Source organism: Garra rufa, chromosome 8, assembly GCF_049309525.1.
Source record: "Garra rufa chromosome 8, GarRuf1.0, whole genome shotgun sequence".
NCBI classification, from domain to species: domain Eukaryota; kingdom Metazoa; phylum Chordata; class Actinopteri; order Cypriniformes; family Cyprinidae; genus Garra; species Garra rufa.
In genome coordinates this window covers 1,023,541-1,040,008 of record NC_133368.1, presented here as the reverse complement: position 1 = coordinate 1,040,008, position 16,468 = coordinate 1,023,541, and the positions used below count along the sequence as shown (strand labels likewise).

Below are 16,468 nucleotides of genomic sequence, written 5' to 3'. Positions count from 1 at the left end.
TTGTGTCACAACTTGCGTCTCTAAAATCAATATTTGTTTCTTTCACAACAACTCAACTTTGACCTTTTTTAACCTAATGTTAACTAGCTACTGTAGCATGCAGTCAATCTTATTTTATGCAGTTACCTTTAGTTCCCTCAGTATCCAGGATTTCATTCCCCTGTCCATCAGAAAATTATTAGAACTTCTCCTCCAACAGCATCTTGGCCTTTTGCCAAGATGCCAGGAACTGATGCCTTGTGTTCATTGAAACGGATCGCCACAGTCTTCTGGGGAATCCATTTCCCACCCACCAGATCAGCAAGAAACACATTCCTAAACAAGGATGGAATAAAAATAAATAAATAAATAAATTCCTAAAAAAATCATATTTTCCTATAGCTATGGGGGGTGGGGAGAGTTTATTTGTTTTGCTGAACACATAAGGTGACATTTTTTAAAAGCCAGTTATACAATTATACAGCTATACATTCTTTAAAATATCTTCTTTTGTGTTCAGCAGAACAACTAAACGCATACAACAGTAGAACAAGTAAATAAAACAACAATAAAACAAACAGACAAAAACTATACAAATTATTTAAAAAAAAAAAAGTTTAATTAACCGCCCACAGAAGTGACACTTTCCATTTCCTAATTTCCTAATGTTTATACCACAAAACACTTACCACAGTAGTAATCTAATAATACTGTCCCCATGAGAAAAACAATGGTTGTTGAGCTCACCTTTGAAAAGGTTTTGTTATACCGGCCCGCGGCACAGACAAAGTTGCCTGTGAAGCAAAACCAGCGGTCGCGCTGGGTCGTTGAAATGCAAAGGGCACAGACCCAGCCCCAGCCATGGATCTAGCACTGGAGTCCGGTGATTGCATCTCCACTGCATCGCCGTGCACTTCGTAATGTCCTCTTGGAACAATATCAACACAGCTAAAATACCCACTCTCTCCAGCGAGGATGGCGACGTTGCTATCGTCAGTGATGTAAACACTGGAACTGGACACCTTAGAAAAAAAATGATTGTATAGTTTTATTTCATTGTAAGATTTCCACACATTGTGCAAACTTTTAACTTCAACCATGATACAATTTCGTAAGAGATTGATTAGAGAATACTTTACATTCTTAACACTAATTTATTTAAACTCTACTTTACATGTTACACTACAAAGACATCCAAATTTGCACCAGCACTTTTGCAACAGTGTAATTTTGCTTGTCTTTGTATGCATGCCTTAGCCTTAAGATGATTCTCAGAGTAAGAATTTCAGGTCCTTATATGCACTATTATTTTAACAATTAATTGCATAATTACATGCAAGTAACCGTAACGTTTGGCCAATCCCTAAAAAATAAAGTAACATTACTCTGTACTTAAATGTATAATTACTCTGTCACACTTTATAATAAAGAATAATCACAATTGTATAGTAGGTGTATGTTAACCGTGAATATAAACTCAGGACATTGGCCTGAATGAGCCGAATTTGGCCATCAGTGGCCTATCGACGACAAAAAAGTAATTACCTGAAATATACGGCCAATTTTGTCCGTTGTCATGTCCTCTTCTTTTAACGCCACCCTCTTAGGACCCTTGAAAAGTGTGTAGGTTAAGGTTTCCATAGTGTAAATTCAGCATCCACCGATCCGATCCGCTAGTACTGGTAATCAGGGTATCTGTTCCTCTCAATCTTTCGGCGCGTGAACTTCCGGGTCACAATGCGTAGTCGAGAAATCAAAATGTCAGATTCCATTTTTAGGCCAATGTTCTAAAATCTTTTATTTAGGAAAAAAAAAAAAAATTTTTGCAGAATAGAAAAACAGTTTTAAGTATATATCTGAATAAGGCAAAAAATGATAAATGAAAAAAAAAATGATCCGTTTTTTAGTTTTCCGTTTTTTAGTTTGAAAACGGATATGGAATGGACGGAAGATATGTACATAGTCTTATATTAAATTTACTCTTATTTGTCACAAATCATCGTTAATGTATATACTGACTTCACCATGTGCTGCAATATAAATAATATATAAATATAAATAATATAAATTTAGTTTTACATTAATTTACAGAAATCGGCTACTTGAATGAAAAATTGCTGATGTTATTGGATTTTCAGGTGATATGCTCAATTCATTCAGTTAACAGACGTTAAGTGTTCAGACTGCAGTCTCAGCAACGGTTGTATTTAATTATACAGTACAATCATAACATAGTACTGGCATTATCTAAACCCATAATGTCCTTAAACATAACAATATTGCTGGCCATAAACTGAGAAAGTACGCGATACCTCGAGTTGTCCTAGACGCGGCGAGGGCGGCTTCTCGTCCGATGTTTGACCCCCTTAACGCGGCATGAAGTCGCCACTAGCTGCACTGTACTTATCGTATTACCACCAGTATTATAACAATGAGATAAGTACAGCACAATTTATGAAAAATAGAATTTAAACACCGTGTAAAGTGAATTCAGTCATTTAGGTCATACATGTATTTCTAAACAATGTGTAAAAAGCATTTCAACCATTTTGACATCGAATTTCATGAACTTATCGTTATTTTTAATCATTCAAATTTGGCTGGGTGGTTAATAATACTTTCTTCTTTAGTCTGAAAAACTCAAAACACATTTATTTTGACTTTACATGGACTTTAAACTAGTTACATGTCGCGATATCCGGGGGTGACTACATGCTAACCACAGAATTACCACGGTAAGCCATGGTCATTTTTTTCAGCAAATGGGGCTAAACTACCAAAAGGGACATGGACACAGAAAAGTTTATGTTACATTGACACTGAAAATACTTGCTTACCTTGAATACGCGACAAAGTTGTACCGAAAAAAACCCAGGCCAAAAAGGATCGAGTGTGAAGTTCAAGTGATGGTTATTTCAAACGACTGTTGTGAGAAAATACCAGAACAACAGCGGGGGGCGGGGGGAAGGGTCGTGAACCCAGAACATGGGTTACTCTTTGAAAAATAACCCATAAACCTAAACAACCCAGGAATTGGGTCAAAATATTAGCCCTATAACCCAGAAAATGGTTACTCTCTGAAAAAAATAACCCATAATTTTAACCCAACACAAATAACCCAGAAAATGGGTTAAAGAAATAACCCAAGAGTTTTTACAGTGTGGGGATGTTTTTCAGTGGCAGTAGCTGGGAGACTAGTAGTTCACCAAAATATGTGACCCTGGACCACAAAACCAGTCTTAAGTCGCTGGGGTATATTTGTAGCAATAGCCAAAAATACATTGTATGGGTCAAAATTATTGATTTTTCTTTTATGTCAAAAATCATTAGGAAATTAAGTAAAGATCATGTTCCATGAAGATTTTGTGTAAAATTCCTACTGTAAACCTAATGTAATTTTTGATTAGTAATATGCATTGCTAAGAACTTAATTTGGACAACTTTAAAGGTGATTTTCTCAGTATTTAGATTTTTTGCATCCTCAGATTCCAGATTTTCAAATAGATGTATCTCGGCCAAATATTGTCCTATCCTAACAAACCATACATCAATAGAAAGCTTATTTATTGAGCTTTCATATGATGTATACATCTCAGTTTTGTAAAATTTTACCTTATGACTGGTTTTGTGGTCCAGGGTCACATATTGAGACATCCTTGATAAAAACCTAGTCCAGGGCATTCAGAACCTCAGACTGGGGCGACAGTTCATCTTTCAATAAGACAACGACCCATTTTGAAATAAGGCTGTAAATAACAACAAAATGTGGAAAAAAGAAGCACTGTAAATACTTTCTGGATGCACTGTGTCCATTGTGTGTCCATTTTGCTTGTGTGAGAGACATTGTCCTGTTGAAAAAAACCGCTGGTCAGCAGGCTGGTTTAGGGGTTCTGGCCACTTTCCCAGCCTGACACCAGCTAAAACCAGCTAAAACCAGCTACGACCAGCTTAAACCAGCTAAGACCAGCCATCCAGCCTAGGCTGGTTTTAGCTGTTTTTTTCAGCAGGGTGGGTCTCATTTATGGCATGCGTACACAAATCTGCATGTGAAATCTGTGTATGAATATATTTGCACCAGCAAATCATGATTCACCAAAAACATCCATACAATTTCTACTAAACAAAAAAGATTGGAATAAATTAAACCTCATATACATGAAAAAGCACAGACGACCTTATAAACGAGTTCAAATGTTATATTTTTATCATAATAAAAATGATATATTCAATTTAATCCCTCTAAGTGCCAAAGGGGGAATATTTGCCTTTTGGAAATGATACTACCATATAGTATAGTAATTAGTAATAATTTAGTACTTTTTTTTAGTACATTCATTCATTATCTATTATTTCCTGAATATTACTGATGCAATTATCAAAAAGTTGGCTACTTTTCACATGCACTATATAGAATAGTAATATAATAATAATTTAGTACTTTTTCCTGTTTTATTGTTGGTTTCCTCTTTTCTGATCATTTGGAATGAGGATAAAAGACAAAAAAATGTACTTACAAGTTCAAACATCCATTCAATATCTATTATTTCTTGAAAATTACTGATGAACTGATGAAAAAGTAGGCGACTATTTACATGCATTTTAATTCTATATAGTATGGTAATATAGTAATAATTTAGTATTTTTTTTCCTGTTTTATTGTTGTTTTTCTCTTTTCTGATCATTTGGAATGAGGATTAAAAGACAAAAAAAATGTGCAAACAAGTTCGAACATCCATTCAATATCTATAATTTTCAAAATATTACTGATGAACAAATCAAAAAGTAGGCGACTATTCACATGCATTGTACATTTATATAGTATAGTAATAATTTAGTAATTTTTTCCTGTTTTATTGTTGGTTTTCTCTTTTCTGATCAGTTGGAATGAGAAAAAAAGATGACGTCATAATATGAGAGATATATAGATGAGTATATTTACACCCCACATCAACTTTCGGTGATGCCCAACATTTTTCTAATTTACAGTAGGTCTTTATCTTTAAGCCCTTTCAAGCCACAAGCTTTTGAAATCTTGATGTCAAAATCCAGCATTTTTCAAAAAAAAAAAAAACTGGCACCTAAAGGGTTAAGATTAAATCTGGTGACAGTGTGACTAACAAATCTGTTTTAGGTTAAATTTATATTATTTAAATAACACTGGTCATTGGGCTATATAAGTAATAGCCTATATAGTTATTATTACATTCACATTTCATCCTAAATATATGTTTCATCATACAGTTAGAACAGCTGCAGCGTTTCTCTGACCAGCTGGCCAATGAGAGCTCTATATGAAAGCTGTTCATTGTGGCTGAGCTGGTTTTGAGAAAGACAGAGTATTGTAAGGTTTAAAATCACGGTTTTAGTTTTTAATAATTTACTCAATTTCCTTATTGAAAGACAGAGAGGACTTTTATTGTGCTCTGGTGTCGTGACGTCATTGGGCTGCGTCGCGCTCCCGCGTCTGTTGTGATTCGGCTCAAGACAGGTCTGTGTTTGTACGGATTTAAACTGCTTAAACTGATAAAACCGTTCAGTCAAATTCAGCGATGTAGTATTAATTATTTGCTATTGAATATAACATTGTAACACGCTTTATCTAACATTAAGAGGCGTTATCTTGTGTGAGTAAACGCATCCGCACATTAGTAACATTAAATGTGTCTCATTTCGCTTCCTGTGTGGTGAATCAGTTCATCATGAACACGAAATAATTAACTTCTAAACGGAGCTTGTTGAGACTCGATTGAATCGGTTCTCCGTCAAATGATTCAGTGATTCGAATCTCCGCACGCTGACGTCACCTGCTGGTCAAAACTGCGAATGCAGCGAGAACCACAAACAAACCAGCTGGAAACGTCCTCATGCAAGTCTAATTTATTGTATATACATCACAACTAAATATCAAATGTCTGTGTAAGATTTTAAAACTTGTGCTCCTTTATAAACTTGCAGTGCTAGTTTGAGTGTTTTTGTCTAATCCTGTGATTTAAGTCTCACTATGACGGACTCCCTTACTAGTGTGCTGACTACTGAAATAGGGAGCTGATTGAGACACACACAGAGGTTTAGTTTGGCTTTATTTTGCTTTCTGTTCATTATTCTTTTCATCTTAAACAGGTCAAAACACACAGAAAAACTCCTGCTGAAGCGACTGAGATCCACTGTTCATGAAGATGGCGTTTATTAAAGAGGAGACTGAAGACATCAGGATTGAAGACGTTTTTAGTCTTATAAATACTGAGAAACAAACAGGTTGGTTTTTATTCTCAAACTTCAACTCACTCAATTGAAACTATCCAGCTCTACAGAAATGAATGATGTTTTTGAAGAATCTAATGCGAGTGTAATTAAAGTGGTTTTATTGAAATGTTGAGATCACATGACCAGACGAATGGTGCGTTCAAGTCATGTCGCATAGATACGCTCACAGCGCTGCGTGGAGGAGAGTGGAGACAGACAACTTTGGGTTCGGACAGTTTCATTTCGCTCCCATCGAGTTGAAAACACAAATAAATGCACAGCCGTTAGCACTATGCTTTGAAAACATATATATGAACACGCTGTAGAACCTCTAATAACTGTTAAGGCTTATTGCATCGTTTATGTAAGCGTTTTGATGGGTTGCGTCAAGGAAAAAAATGCTATACTTACTTTGTGAATGAATCGCGTGTGCCGAACTCTTACACTCTCTTTCATCCATGAATGTTTCTCTTTTGCTGCTGTAATATGGCCGTAGCAGGTGTAGTAATATCACGCAGTGCCTGGAATTAGTTCCCAGCTAGGTTAGCATTTGCACATGCGCTGCGTGATATTACTACACCTGCTTCGGCCATATTACTGCAGCAAACTTCCTTGACTATTACGCTGGAATGGGAGTGTAGTTCTTAATCTTATCGGCCTAGAAAATCACAGCTCTACATTTTCCTTTGCTAAAGTCAAAAGATTTGACTAAGAGACTTACGAATCTGTGTGTAAAAGTAACATTATGATGCTGCCATCTTTCTGAAGTCGTATATACCCCCATGTAATTTGGCTCTGATTTTCAGGTGAAAATTCCTATTTTAAACCCCTTTATACAAAATAATGGATTACTCCGTAAACATACATCACTGACATTTAATATTTGGGTTATCATAGCAACAAATGTTTGTTTCTTTAGAAAAAATATTTGCAAAATCAAAAACTTGAGCTGAGGACCTCTGGTTGAGTTGACACAGTGACCCAACTTTGTCTTCATGTGGACTGATGCTGGTTACACAAGTTTTCCCCAGCGGCACAAGCATAACTGTAGGTCTCAAGTTTTAGGTTGCAATGCCAATGGATCATTGGTTATTGATATGATGATAATTTTCTAGACATTTGATTATTCACTTGAGCTTTGCATTTTACTTGTTCATTATGATTTCTTTCACACAGAGTCTTGTAACAGCTGTTAACACCAATCTTAACAGTGTGGTCATTAACAAGAGTTTATGATCAATACTTGCCATTCTATAAATGGTAGTTATATTTTGTTCCCTACAGTTACTTATGTAACAACTTAACCTAACCCTAAAGCTCAAGCTAGCAGTCAGAAATGTAAATTCCCAACTAATGTGCACCATGCTCCATCTAGCCTGAGAATCCTGGACACAGATTTACGAACACATTAGCCTTCACTTATTCTACTTGAGAAAATCATTTTGGAGTAAATCAGTATAAATTCTAATCACTGTGACTGTTTGTCAAAGGCAAATGTAGTTGCATTTTTCATCAATTAATTTCTTAAATAATCCTTTGACTAATCCTTTAATAATCCTTAGGCCTGCGATCTTGTGGCAATTTTTTTTAGGCCGATACCATAACTTACTTGCTGACCCCTGAGATATAGTATGCATGTTGTTGATGTTGATGCCAGGACCAGGACACAACATCAACGTTGGGCCATCGCGAGGGTCTGTTGGGTTAGTGTGTTTGGTGTGTACCTTATGTCAGTTTAGAGGTCTGCACAGGCTTTAGACCCGGGTCGTGCCCGAGATCGTCCTGAACAGCTTAGTTATATTTAGGGATGCACAATATTTATCGGACAGATAAATTATCGACCGATATGGGTAAAAATTACATCATTTTTATTGCTCCGATAAATAAATGAAACCCTATCCGATAAAGTACTCTTGCTGGTAAATCAATCAATCAGTCTGGTTTATCTGAGATTCATCTGCTTTCCGAGTGCAAGTGACTGCAGCTGTAAACTGCAGTGACTCTCGGCCTTTGTCGCGTTTAATACGTCATCATCTGTGTCGTCATCATCGCCTTCGCCGGTCTGGAAGTTTTTCACGGTGACAGAGGAGCACAATGCTACTGCTATTTGCAACACATGTTTTAGCAAGGATTCCGAGAGGAGGTAAAAAGCCGTTAAGTTTTAACAATCTTATATCTCACTTCAGCGGTCGGCATCGCGGTGAATCTGTTTTAGGGGCCGTTCACGTGTCGCGCCTAAAAACGCGTGGAAAACGCTGAAGCGCCGCCTTCTCTTTCTTTCCAAACCCAAAGTCTTTGCCAAACCGCTCTGTAGTTTGAGCTCCAGTGGCGTCTGTCGTTGCTAAGCAGCCATGACATGCGCTCTCCATAAAGACGTGGTAGTTTCAGCAAAGAATAAATAGATTTTCAGCATTAAAATCGCTTGCAGTAGCTCTGTTATCAAATTTATTTAAAAATGTTTATTCCTGTACAGCTTTGATAAGCTGTTTCTCCACCTTGCCAGTGCTTTCAGTGTTATTAAGGGGAAGGATGGAGCTGATTGGTTGGTTCATGTCACATGACCTGCGTTGCGCTTGCAGAATTCTGAAGAGTTGAGATGTTTTTATCTCGATTCTGATGTTTTATTCTCCGCCTTGTATGATTTGGCTGCTGCACACATTCATAATATGATCAATAAGAATGGACTGCATGTAAGCTTTACCACAGACATATGGACATCTGACTTTTTCCAGGTTGACAAAATGTCAAAGCATTTTATTTTATTTAGAATTGTGGTGCCTTACACAAAAAAATAAAACATTTTTGAAGAGTCTGTTTGCTATGATTGTTAGACCCAGATATATAATATAAATTTCATTAGTTTATCTTAGATTTTGTATTCTCCCTTTGTGCACAAAATTATCATGTAAAAATATGAAGGTATTGGTTATCGGTATCGGCATCGGCCAAAAGAAGGACTTAATTATCGGCTATCGGTGACGGTTAGAATTTTTCATATCGTGCATCCCTAGTTATATTTAGAGCCCGGAACCGAAATCTCAATGAATAGCAAAGCTTTTTAAATATGCTGTATTTTACGATTGCATGCAATGATCAGTAAACAATAACATGCAAAGAAATGCGCAAAGATCACATGTGATCTTCTATGTCTGTGTTCAGTAATGTGTGTGTGCATCTATGAAAGCAGCATAGCCTACTGCATATAGTTTTAGTTCAGCAAACTGAGTCCCAACCCAAACCTGAAGCTATTCATTAAACCCGAGGCAGGTAGAAGACCTCATTGCTGGTAGTTTGCATTCAACATGTTGGCGAGAGTGAGAACTCTGATTGAATGTTCATTTTAGGGAACATTTAAGAGAAAGTGATAAAACGTCTCAGGTTACATATGTAACCATGGTTCCCTGAGAAGGGAACGAGACATTGCGTCCTCTAGAGGGCGCTATTGGGGAATGCCGCAGCGTGACTCGTGTCTGAAGAATACTTAGAAAAACTACATGAAATGGCCGGCGACAGCTTATGATGTCACCGTGGCGCGACTGTCTCTGCCACTGCGTCACTACCGGGCGACCTCAGTATAAAGAGGCGCCGGTGCAAACAAACATTCACTTCAAAGTCTGAAGCTTATCGTCCGAAGCATGGCGAAGAGTCTAGAGGACGCAGTGTCTCGTTCCCTTCTCAGGGAACCGTGGTTACATACGTAACCTGAGACGTTCCCTTCCGAGGGAATTTTCGCTGCGTCCTCTATAGGGCACTATTGGGGAACGGATATACCCACACTGCCGTGCTGAGGGGAGTGCCTGCTATGACAGCGAGCACTAAGCACCAATTCTGGGAAGAATTACCCCTGTTAGGACGTGGTGACGGCTGTCAGAACGTTATCCCCCATGGCCAAAGGCCTGAACTGTTACCCACTTACCTGGATGGGTAGAAGACTCAACCCAGCTCAGGCTTGGAATCAGGAGATTCCTTCGGGGGAAATGGCTAAGTAACAGAGGAACTTAGACTTGTCAGAACAAGGAGCTACCGCAAACATAGGGTCTCGTTCCCTCGGGAACTGACTCCTACATTGTCACTCTCATGACATTATGAACTACTTTACTTCCAACATCTATACTATTAGAGATAAACTGACTTCAGGGGGTTTCACTACTAGCTCCATGCTGTCTAAAGATACAGAAGAAGGGGTTGACCCTCTACAACCCACTCAGGGCAGACAGTTTGCAAGCTGCCTGTCAACTGAAGTAGTCATGGAACTAAGACCATCCTATAACAGTGGACGATAATAGAGGACAGATTCCTGACCTTGAGCTACAGGGGGCATCGCCCATCCAGAAGGGGGCACTGCTCTAAGGGGAACCCTTGATAAGGAGGGGAGCGTGCTCAGCCCGGTCCACATTGCCTGTGAAAAGGGGAGTATGGTACTCAACCCGAGGTCAGGCAACCTTGCACGAAGGTGGGGGGTTGGCGTCCAAAGAGAACCCTTCCATAGAAGACGAGCAGGTGAAACCCAACAGGAGCTAATGCTCTAACTGGTACCCTTCACAAAGGGGAGCATATACCCAAATTACAAGGCTTGAGAGGAAGTTGAGATCTGAAGCATGAAGGACAAGCTCCTAACCCTGAAACCAGGGATGAAGGCTCGACCACCAAGGAGTGGTGCTGAGTTTTTAGTGAACCCTTGAAAAAAGGGGGCATACCAACGTCCTTGTAGAAAAAATTTCACTCTCAGAAGTCCACCCGGAGTAGACTCCCAGCCCTAAGGAAGGAGGAAGACTAGCCATCCGGAAATGGTGCTCTGAAGGAACACTAGACAATAGGGGAGCTGTCAGGTGGGTTCCAAACCCTGCGCACAGGGAGGAACATGAGTTCTTATGCTCTAACTGGACCCTTTCCTCAAAAAGGGGAGCACTAGATTCTGCCTTGTAGAGATCTGTGAAAGCTCCTGAAATGAACCATGGGGACAGGCTCCTAACTCTGAGACCAGGGAGGAAAACCCGTCCTAACAGGTTGACACTGCAGGGAACCTTTCCGTAGAAAGGAAGTGAACCCAGGCCTGAGGAGTGAGAATCGACCCTAAGGTACAAAGAAACAGGCTCCTATCCCTGAAACACAGGGAGGAGCAACAGATTAATCACATAGTGGCACTTCAGGTGACATCTTCACTTCAGGTGAACCAAAGCTGCACCAAATACTTCCCTCTGCCCTCAAGCTTTAAAGGGGGCTGGCTCAAGGTGTTTGACACCGAGGGATGCTCAGCATAAACCCTTTCTGCAGAGAGGGGAGGATCCCTCGGGAGATGAAAGCGCTTGCTCTTTACCAAACACGTCACATGCGAGCCTTAATTATAAGCCTCCGGTGAGAGAATTTACACGCACTCAGACAAAGAGAAGCTGAAGATGACGAAGAGAATGTTAGGTTGCACCGGCGCCTCTTTATACTGTGGTCGCCCGGTAGTGACGCAGCGACGGTCACGCCGCGGTGACGTCATAAGCCTTTTCATGTAGTTTTTCTATGTATTCTTCAGACACGAGTCACGCTGCAGCGTTCCCCAATAGCGCCCTCTAGAGGACGCATTGAGAGTTCCCTCGGAAGGGAACTAGTAAGTAAATGAAGGTGGCAGAGACAAAAGGCTGTTCTAATCTTACAAGATCTTATCCAAACAAATTCAATATGGGAATATTTTCATAACATGAACCAAAGCTTTTGTAGATGCTAGTTCTAGATCTTTTGCTTTAAGGCTTCAAACTGTGGTTAACTTGTATTTGTCTTTTTTTTTTGCTTTAGGCCTGCTGGTACTGAAAGCAGAGAATCAAGATCAGAACGAAATGGAGACAGATCAGTATGAAAAACACAATGATGGTGAAAAAGCCACACAGACTAAAACAACTTCTATTAAAAAAAGAGCTATGAAAACCGAATCTAACAGCTGTTTCTCCTGCAATCATTGTGGGAGGAGTTTCAATGAAAAGCGAAAATTTCAAGTGCATGTGAGAGTTCACACTGGAGAGAGGCCATACCCCTGCCAACAGTGTGGAAAGAGCTTTACTCAACAAGGAGCCCTTAAAAGGCACACGAGAACCCACTCCGGAGAGAAGCCATTTATCTGCCAACAGTGTGGAAATGGTTTCAACCAAAAAGGACACCTTAAAAATCACATGCGAACTCACTCAGGAGAGAAGCCATTTATCTGCCAACAGTGTGGAAATGGTTTCACTCAAAAAGCACACCTTCAAAGACACATGAGAACTCACTCAGGAGAGAAGCCTTTCACTTGCCAGCAGTGTGGAAAGAGGTTTACACAGAAAAGCACCCTTCATTTCCACATGAGTATTCACACCGGAGAGAAGCCTTATACTTGTGAACAGTGTGGAAAGAGATTCCCTGCAAAACAAAACCTTAAAGTCCACATGAGAGTTCACACTCAAGAGAAGCCTTACTCTTGCGAGTATTGTGGGAAGAGTTTCACACATATATGTACCCGTAATTACCACATGAGAATTCACACTGGAAAGCAGCTGTTCACATGTGATCGTTGTGGAAAGATCCTCACATCAGAATTTAACCTTAAGTGTCATGAGCTCATTCACACTGGAAAGAAACCCTTCAAATGTGAACAGTGTGGAAAGCGTTTCATACGTAAAATAAGCCTTAATTACCACATGAAGACTCATTCAGCAGAGAAATGCTGTAAATGTCCTCAGTGTGGACGGAGTTTCAGTCATAAAGGTAGCCTCAATGCTCACATGAAAAAACACAGGAAGCTTGTGGAAAGACATACTCACAAATAAAAATCTTAAGACTTAAATGAAATATGTGTGTAGTCACGTAAAGAAACCCAAATGAGATTTTACTCAGGAGAGAACTATTTTTATATGCCATGATTGTATAAAAGGTTTCTCAAATGAAAACCTGAAGACCCATACAGGAGTTCACACTGGAGAGAGGCTTTTCAAGGTCAATCTGGCAATAAAGTGTGACTGTGACAAGGTTTCCCAAACAAAGCTATTTTAAATAATCACCAACATATTCACTCTGGATGTAGGTCTATTTACTTTGATCAATGTAATACATTTCTTTTGACATTACACCTGATAAATACACCTAAGAACTCATGAAAGTGAGAGTATTTTGTGCTTTGTTGAAAAAGCTTCAAATACCCCTGTAATCCGAAATAGCTCCAGAAGATAGGTATTTGTTTGAAATTAAGACTACGCTCACACCACAGCTGAATGTGTGCCGTATCGGAATATGGCATCTTCATAGCCACGTATTTTATTTGTATTCTTTACTTTTTTTTTTAAACTTGTCTCCTTTATCCACACCTGACTGTCTCCTTTGCAGTGGTTTCAAATATTGTAGTAGACACTCTAATGATTGTATAGAGACATTGTGCCTTTCTGTTGACTGGTAACATCAAAATGTTAAGTTTCTGTCTTATGCCACAATGTCACTAAATGATTATAAATAAAATGGCGAGCTGCATGAAGTAATGAACAGTGCAATGAATTATTTGATGCATATTTAGTGACAAAAAGGTAAGACTGTTTTAAGTCTACACTTAATTATGATTACTCTTGGATCGGGTTGGGTATAGTTTTTTTTTATACTGGTGCCAAATCCCTCAAGAGCTGAACGTGCTTGACTTGCAGACTTGCGTTAAGGCAATGATCTAGGGAAGAGTTCAGAAAGAATCTGCTGCATTGAAGGTTCACAGAAGCATTATCCATAATGGAAGACAACTGGAACAACTAGGACTCTAGAAAATGTCTGCCAGCCCCCATCCAAGCTGACAGAGATGGAGAGGTGAAAAGGTGAGGCAAAGAATGGCAGATAATTGCCAAATGCAGATGTGCAAGGCTTGTCACATCAGACCCAAAAAGACTTGAGGCTGTAAAGGTGCTTCAACTATGTACTGAGTTAAGGGGATGAATACTTATTTCAGTGTTTTATTTTTAATAAATTTGTAAAATGTGCAAATCTGGTTTTTGATTTGTCATTATAATGGTGTATGGAGTGTAAATTTTACAAATTTATTAAAAATAAAACACTGCATTTGGCAATTATCTGCCATTCTTTGCCTCACCTTTTCACCTCTCAAACTCTGTCATCTTGAATGGGGGCTGGCAGACATTTTCTAGAGTCCAAGTTGTTCCAATCGTGTTCCATTATGGATAATTCTGTGAACCTTCAATGCAGCAGATTTTTTTCTGAACTCTTCCTTAGATCATTGCCTTAACTCAAGTCTGTCACTGAGCTCTACAGGCAGTTATCTTGACCTCAGGACTTGGTTTTTGCTCTAAAATACATTTTCAGCTGTTAGACCTTTTCTGAGAGGTGTGTGCCTTTCTAAATCATACTCATTCAAATTAATTTGCCACAGTTTAACTCCACTTGAAGTGTAGTAATGCCTAGAAGCAATGTGTCTAGAGTCTCGTACATGGCATGCCGAGCCAGATTAAATCTTTCATTACTCCATCTGGTCACTATGAATATCAGGTTATGCCCTATGGGCTCTCCAACTCACCTTCAGTCTTTCAAAATGTCATGAATGAAATCTGAAGGCCACAACCTCTCACCATCAGAGATATTCAATGCTTTCTGGGGTTTGCAAACTTCTACCCTTTTTATAGGTTATAGTGAACTCACCGCTCCACTTACCTCCCTTCTACACAAGAAACCCAAAAATCTCAGTTGGACATCGGAAGCTGAAAGTCGCCTTCTGCACTGCCCCAGCCCTTCTCCATCCGGACCTATCCCAGCCTTTCATCGTGGAAGTAGACGATTCCTCCCTAGGTGTTGGAGCAGTGCTTTCCCAGCAGAGAGGTGAACTCCCAGTAGTCCATCCATGTGCCTTTTTCTCTAAGAAAGTATCCCCAGCAGAGCAGAATTATGATATCGGCAACCGAGAACTGCTAGCCATCAAATTGGCCTTTGAAGAGTAGAAAATTGTGTATATTTTAAAGTAAAATTCATCTATCTGGTGCACTTTGAGAGTTAAAAATTAAGAACTGACTGAATTGACTGTAATTAAAGTTTATGCAAGTGGTACACGGTGAAAAAATAGATTTTAGGACAATATAACGTTGTAAACAAATTAATAATAATGTAATAATAATAAATGCGCTCAGGCAGTTTGGGGTGACTTGCCTGGAATGCTACAAAGTTGTGATTTGAAGTTGTGATTTACGAGCTCAAAAACCTGCCTGGAACACAGCATTAATTACACTCACACTGGTGAATTTGGAAGCCAAACAAATTTGAATATAATAATAATAACAATTTTATATTATTATTCCTTTCTTTGACAGTAATAGTCACTATAAAATAAATGAGTAAATAAATTAGTCATTAGTAAATAAAATAAATAAAATAAAATGAGTATTTCACAGGTATATTATTTTACCTTATTCTACAGTATATGGAAATTACAATACTTTTGTCCTCATTTCTATACTTGCAAGCAGGGCCTAAAACTAACTTTTTGCCACATCTGCCAATGGCTGGTGACTTGAGAAAATTTACCAGCCATAAACATTTTTCCTGGCCATAAAATGTTTTTGCAGTTGCTGTCAACAACTAAACATATTTAATAATACACAAAAGAACCAACCATTGCATTTTAATCACAATACATATACAAACAAAGATGAAACGCGACTTTATTGATAAATATGTTTTTCCTTTTAGTGTCCTCAAAATATAATAATTTGCATATCTGACTTATATATATATATACAGGTTCTTCTAAAAAAATTAGCATATTGTGATAAAGTTCATTATTTTCTGTAATGTACTGATAAACATTAAACTTTCATATATTTTAGATTCATTACACACAACTGAAGTAGTTCAAGCCTTTTATTGTTTTAATATTGATGATTTTGGCATACAGCTCATGAAAACCCAAAATTCCTATCTCAAAAAATTAGCATATCATGAAAAGGTTCTCTAAATGAGCTATTAACCTAATCATCTGAATCAACTAATTAACTCTAAACACCTGCAAAAGATTCCTGAGGCTTTTAAAAACTCCCAGCCTGGTTCATTACTCAAAACCGCAGTCATGGGTAAGACTGCCGACCTGACTGCTGTCCAGAAGGCCATCATTGACACCCTCAAGCAAGAGGGTAAGACACAGAAAGAAATTTCTGAACGAATAGGCTGTTCCCAGAGTGCTGTATCAAGGCACCTCAGTGGGAAGTCTGTGGGAAGGAAAAAGTGTGGCAGAAAACGCTGCACAACGAGA

At 38.7% G+C, this 16,468-nt stretch overlaps 1 protein-coding gene across 1 annotated transcript; it reads left to right on the top strand.

Annotated features, from left to right (window-relative positions):
- Positions 1-5,460: 5,460 nt before the first annotated feature.
- Positions 5,461-13,712, top strand: LOC141340643 (uncharacterized). The gene is made up of 2 exons (XM_073845694.1): positions 5,461-6,234; positions 12,007-13,712. Exons 1-2 carry the CDS (start codon positions 6,150-6,152, stop codon positions 13,008-13,010), a joined length of 1,089 nt encoding a protein of 362 aa, XP_073701795.1. The 5' UTR covers positions 5,461-6,149; the 3' UTR covers positions 13,011-13,712.
- Positions 13,713-16,468: the final 2,756 nt, after the last annotated feature.

What these genes read in the sequence shown, in the direction of transcription:
- LOC141340643 (XM_073845694.1), top strand. Translation starts at nt 6,150, where the DNA reads ATGAAGATGGCGTTTATTAAAGAGGAGACTGAAGACATCAGGATTGAA. An exon ending in AAATACTGAGAAACAAACAG is followed by an intron (nt 6,235 to 12,006) that starts GTTGGTTTTTAT and finishes TTTTTGCTTTAG; the next exon opens with GCCTGCTGGTACTGAAAGCA.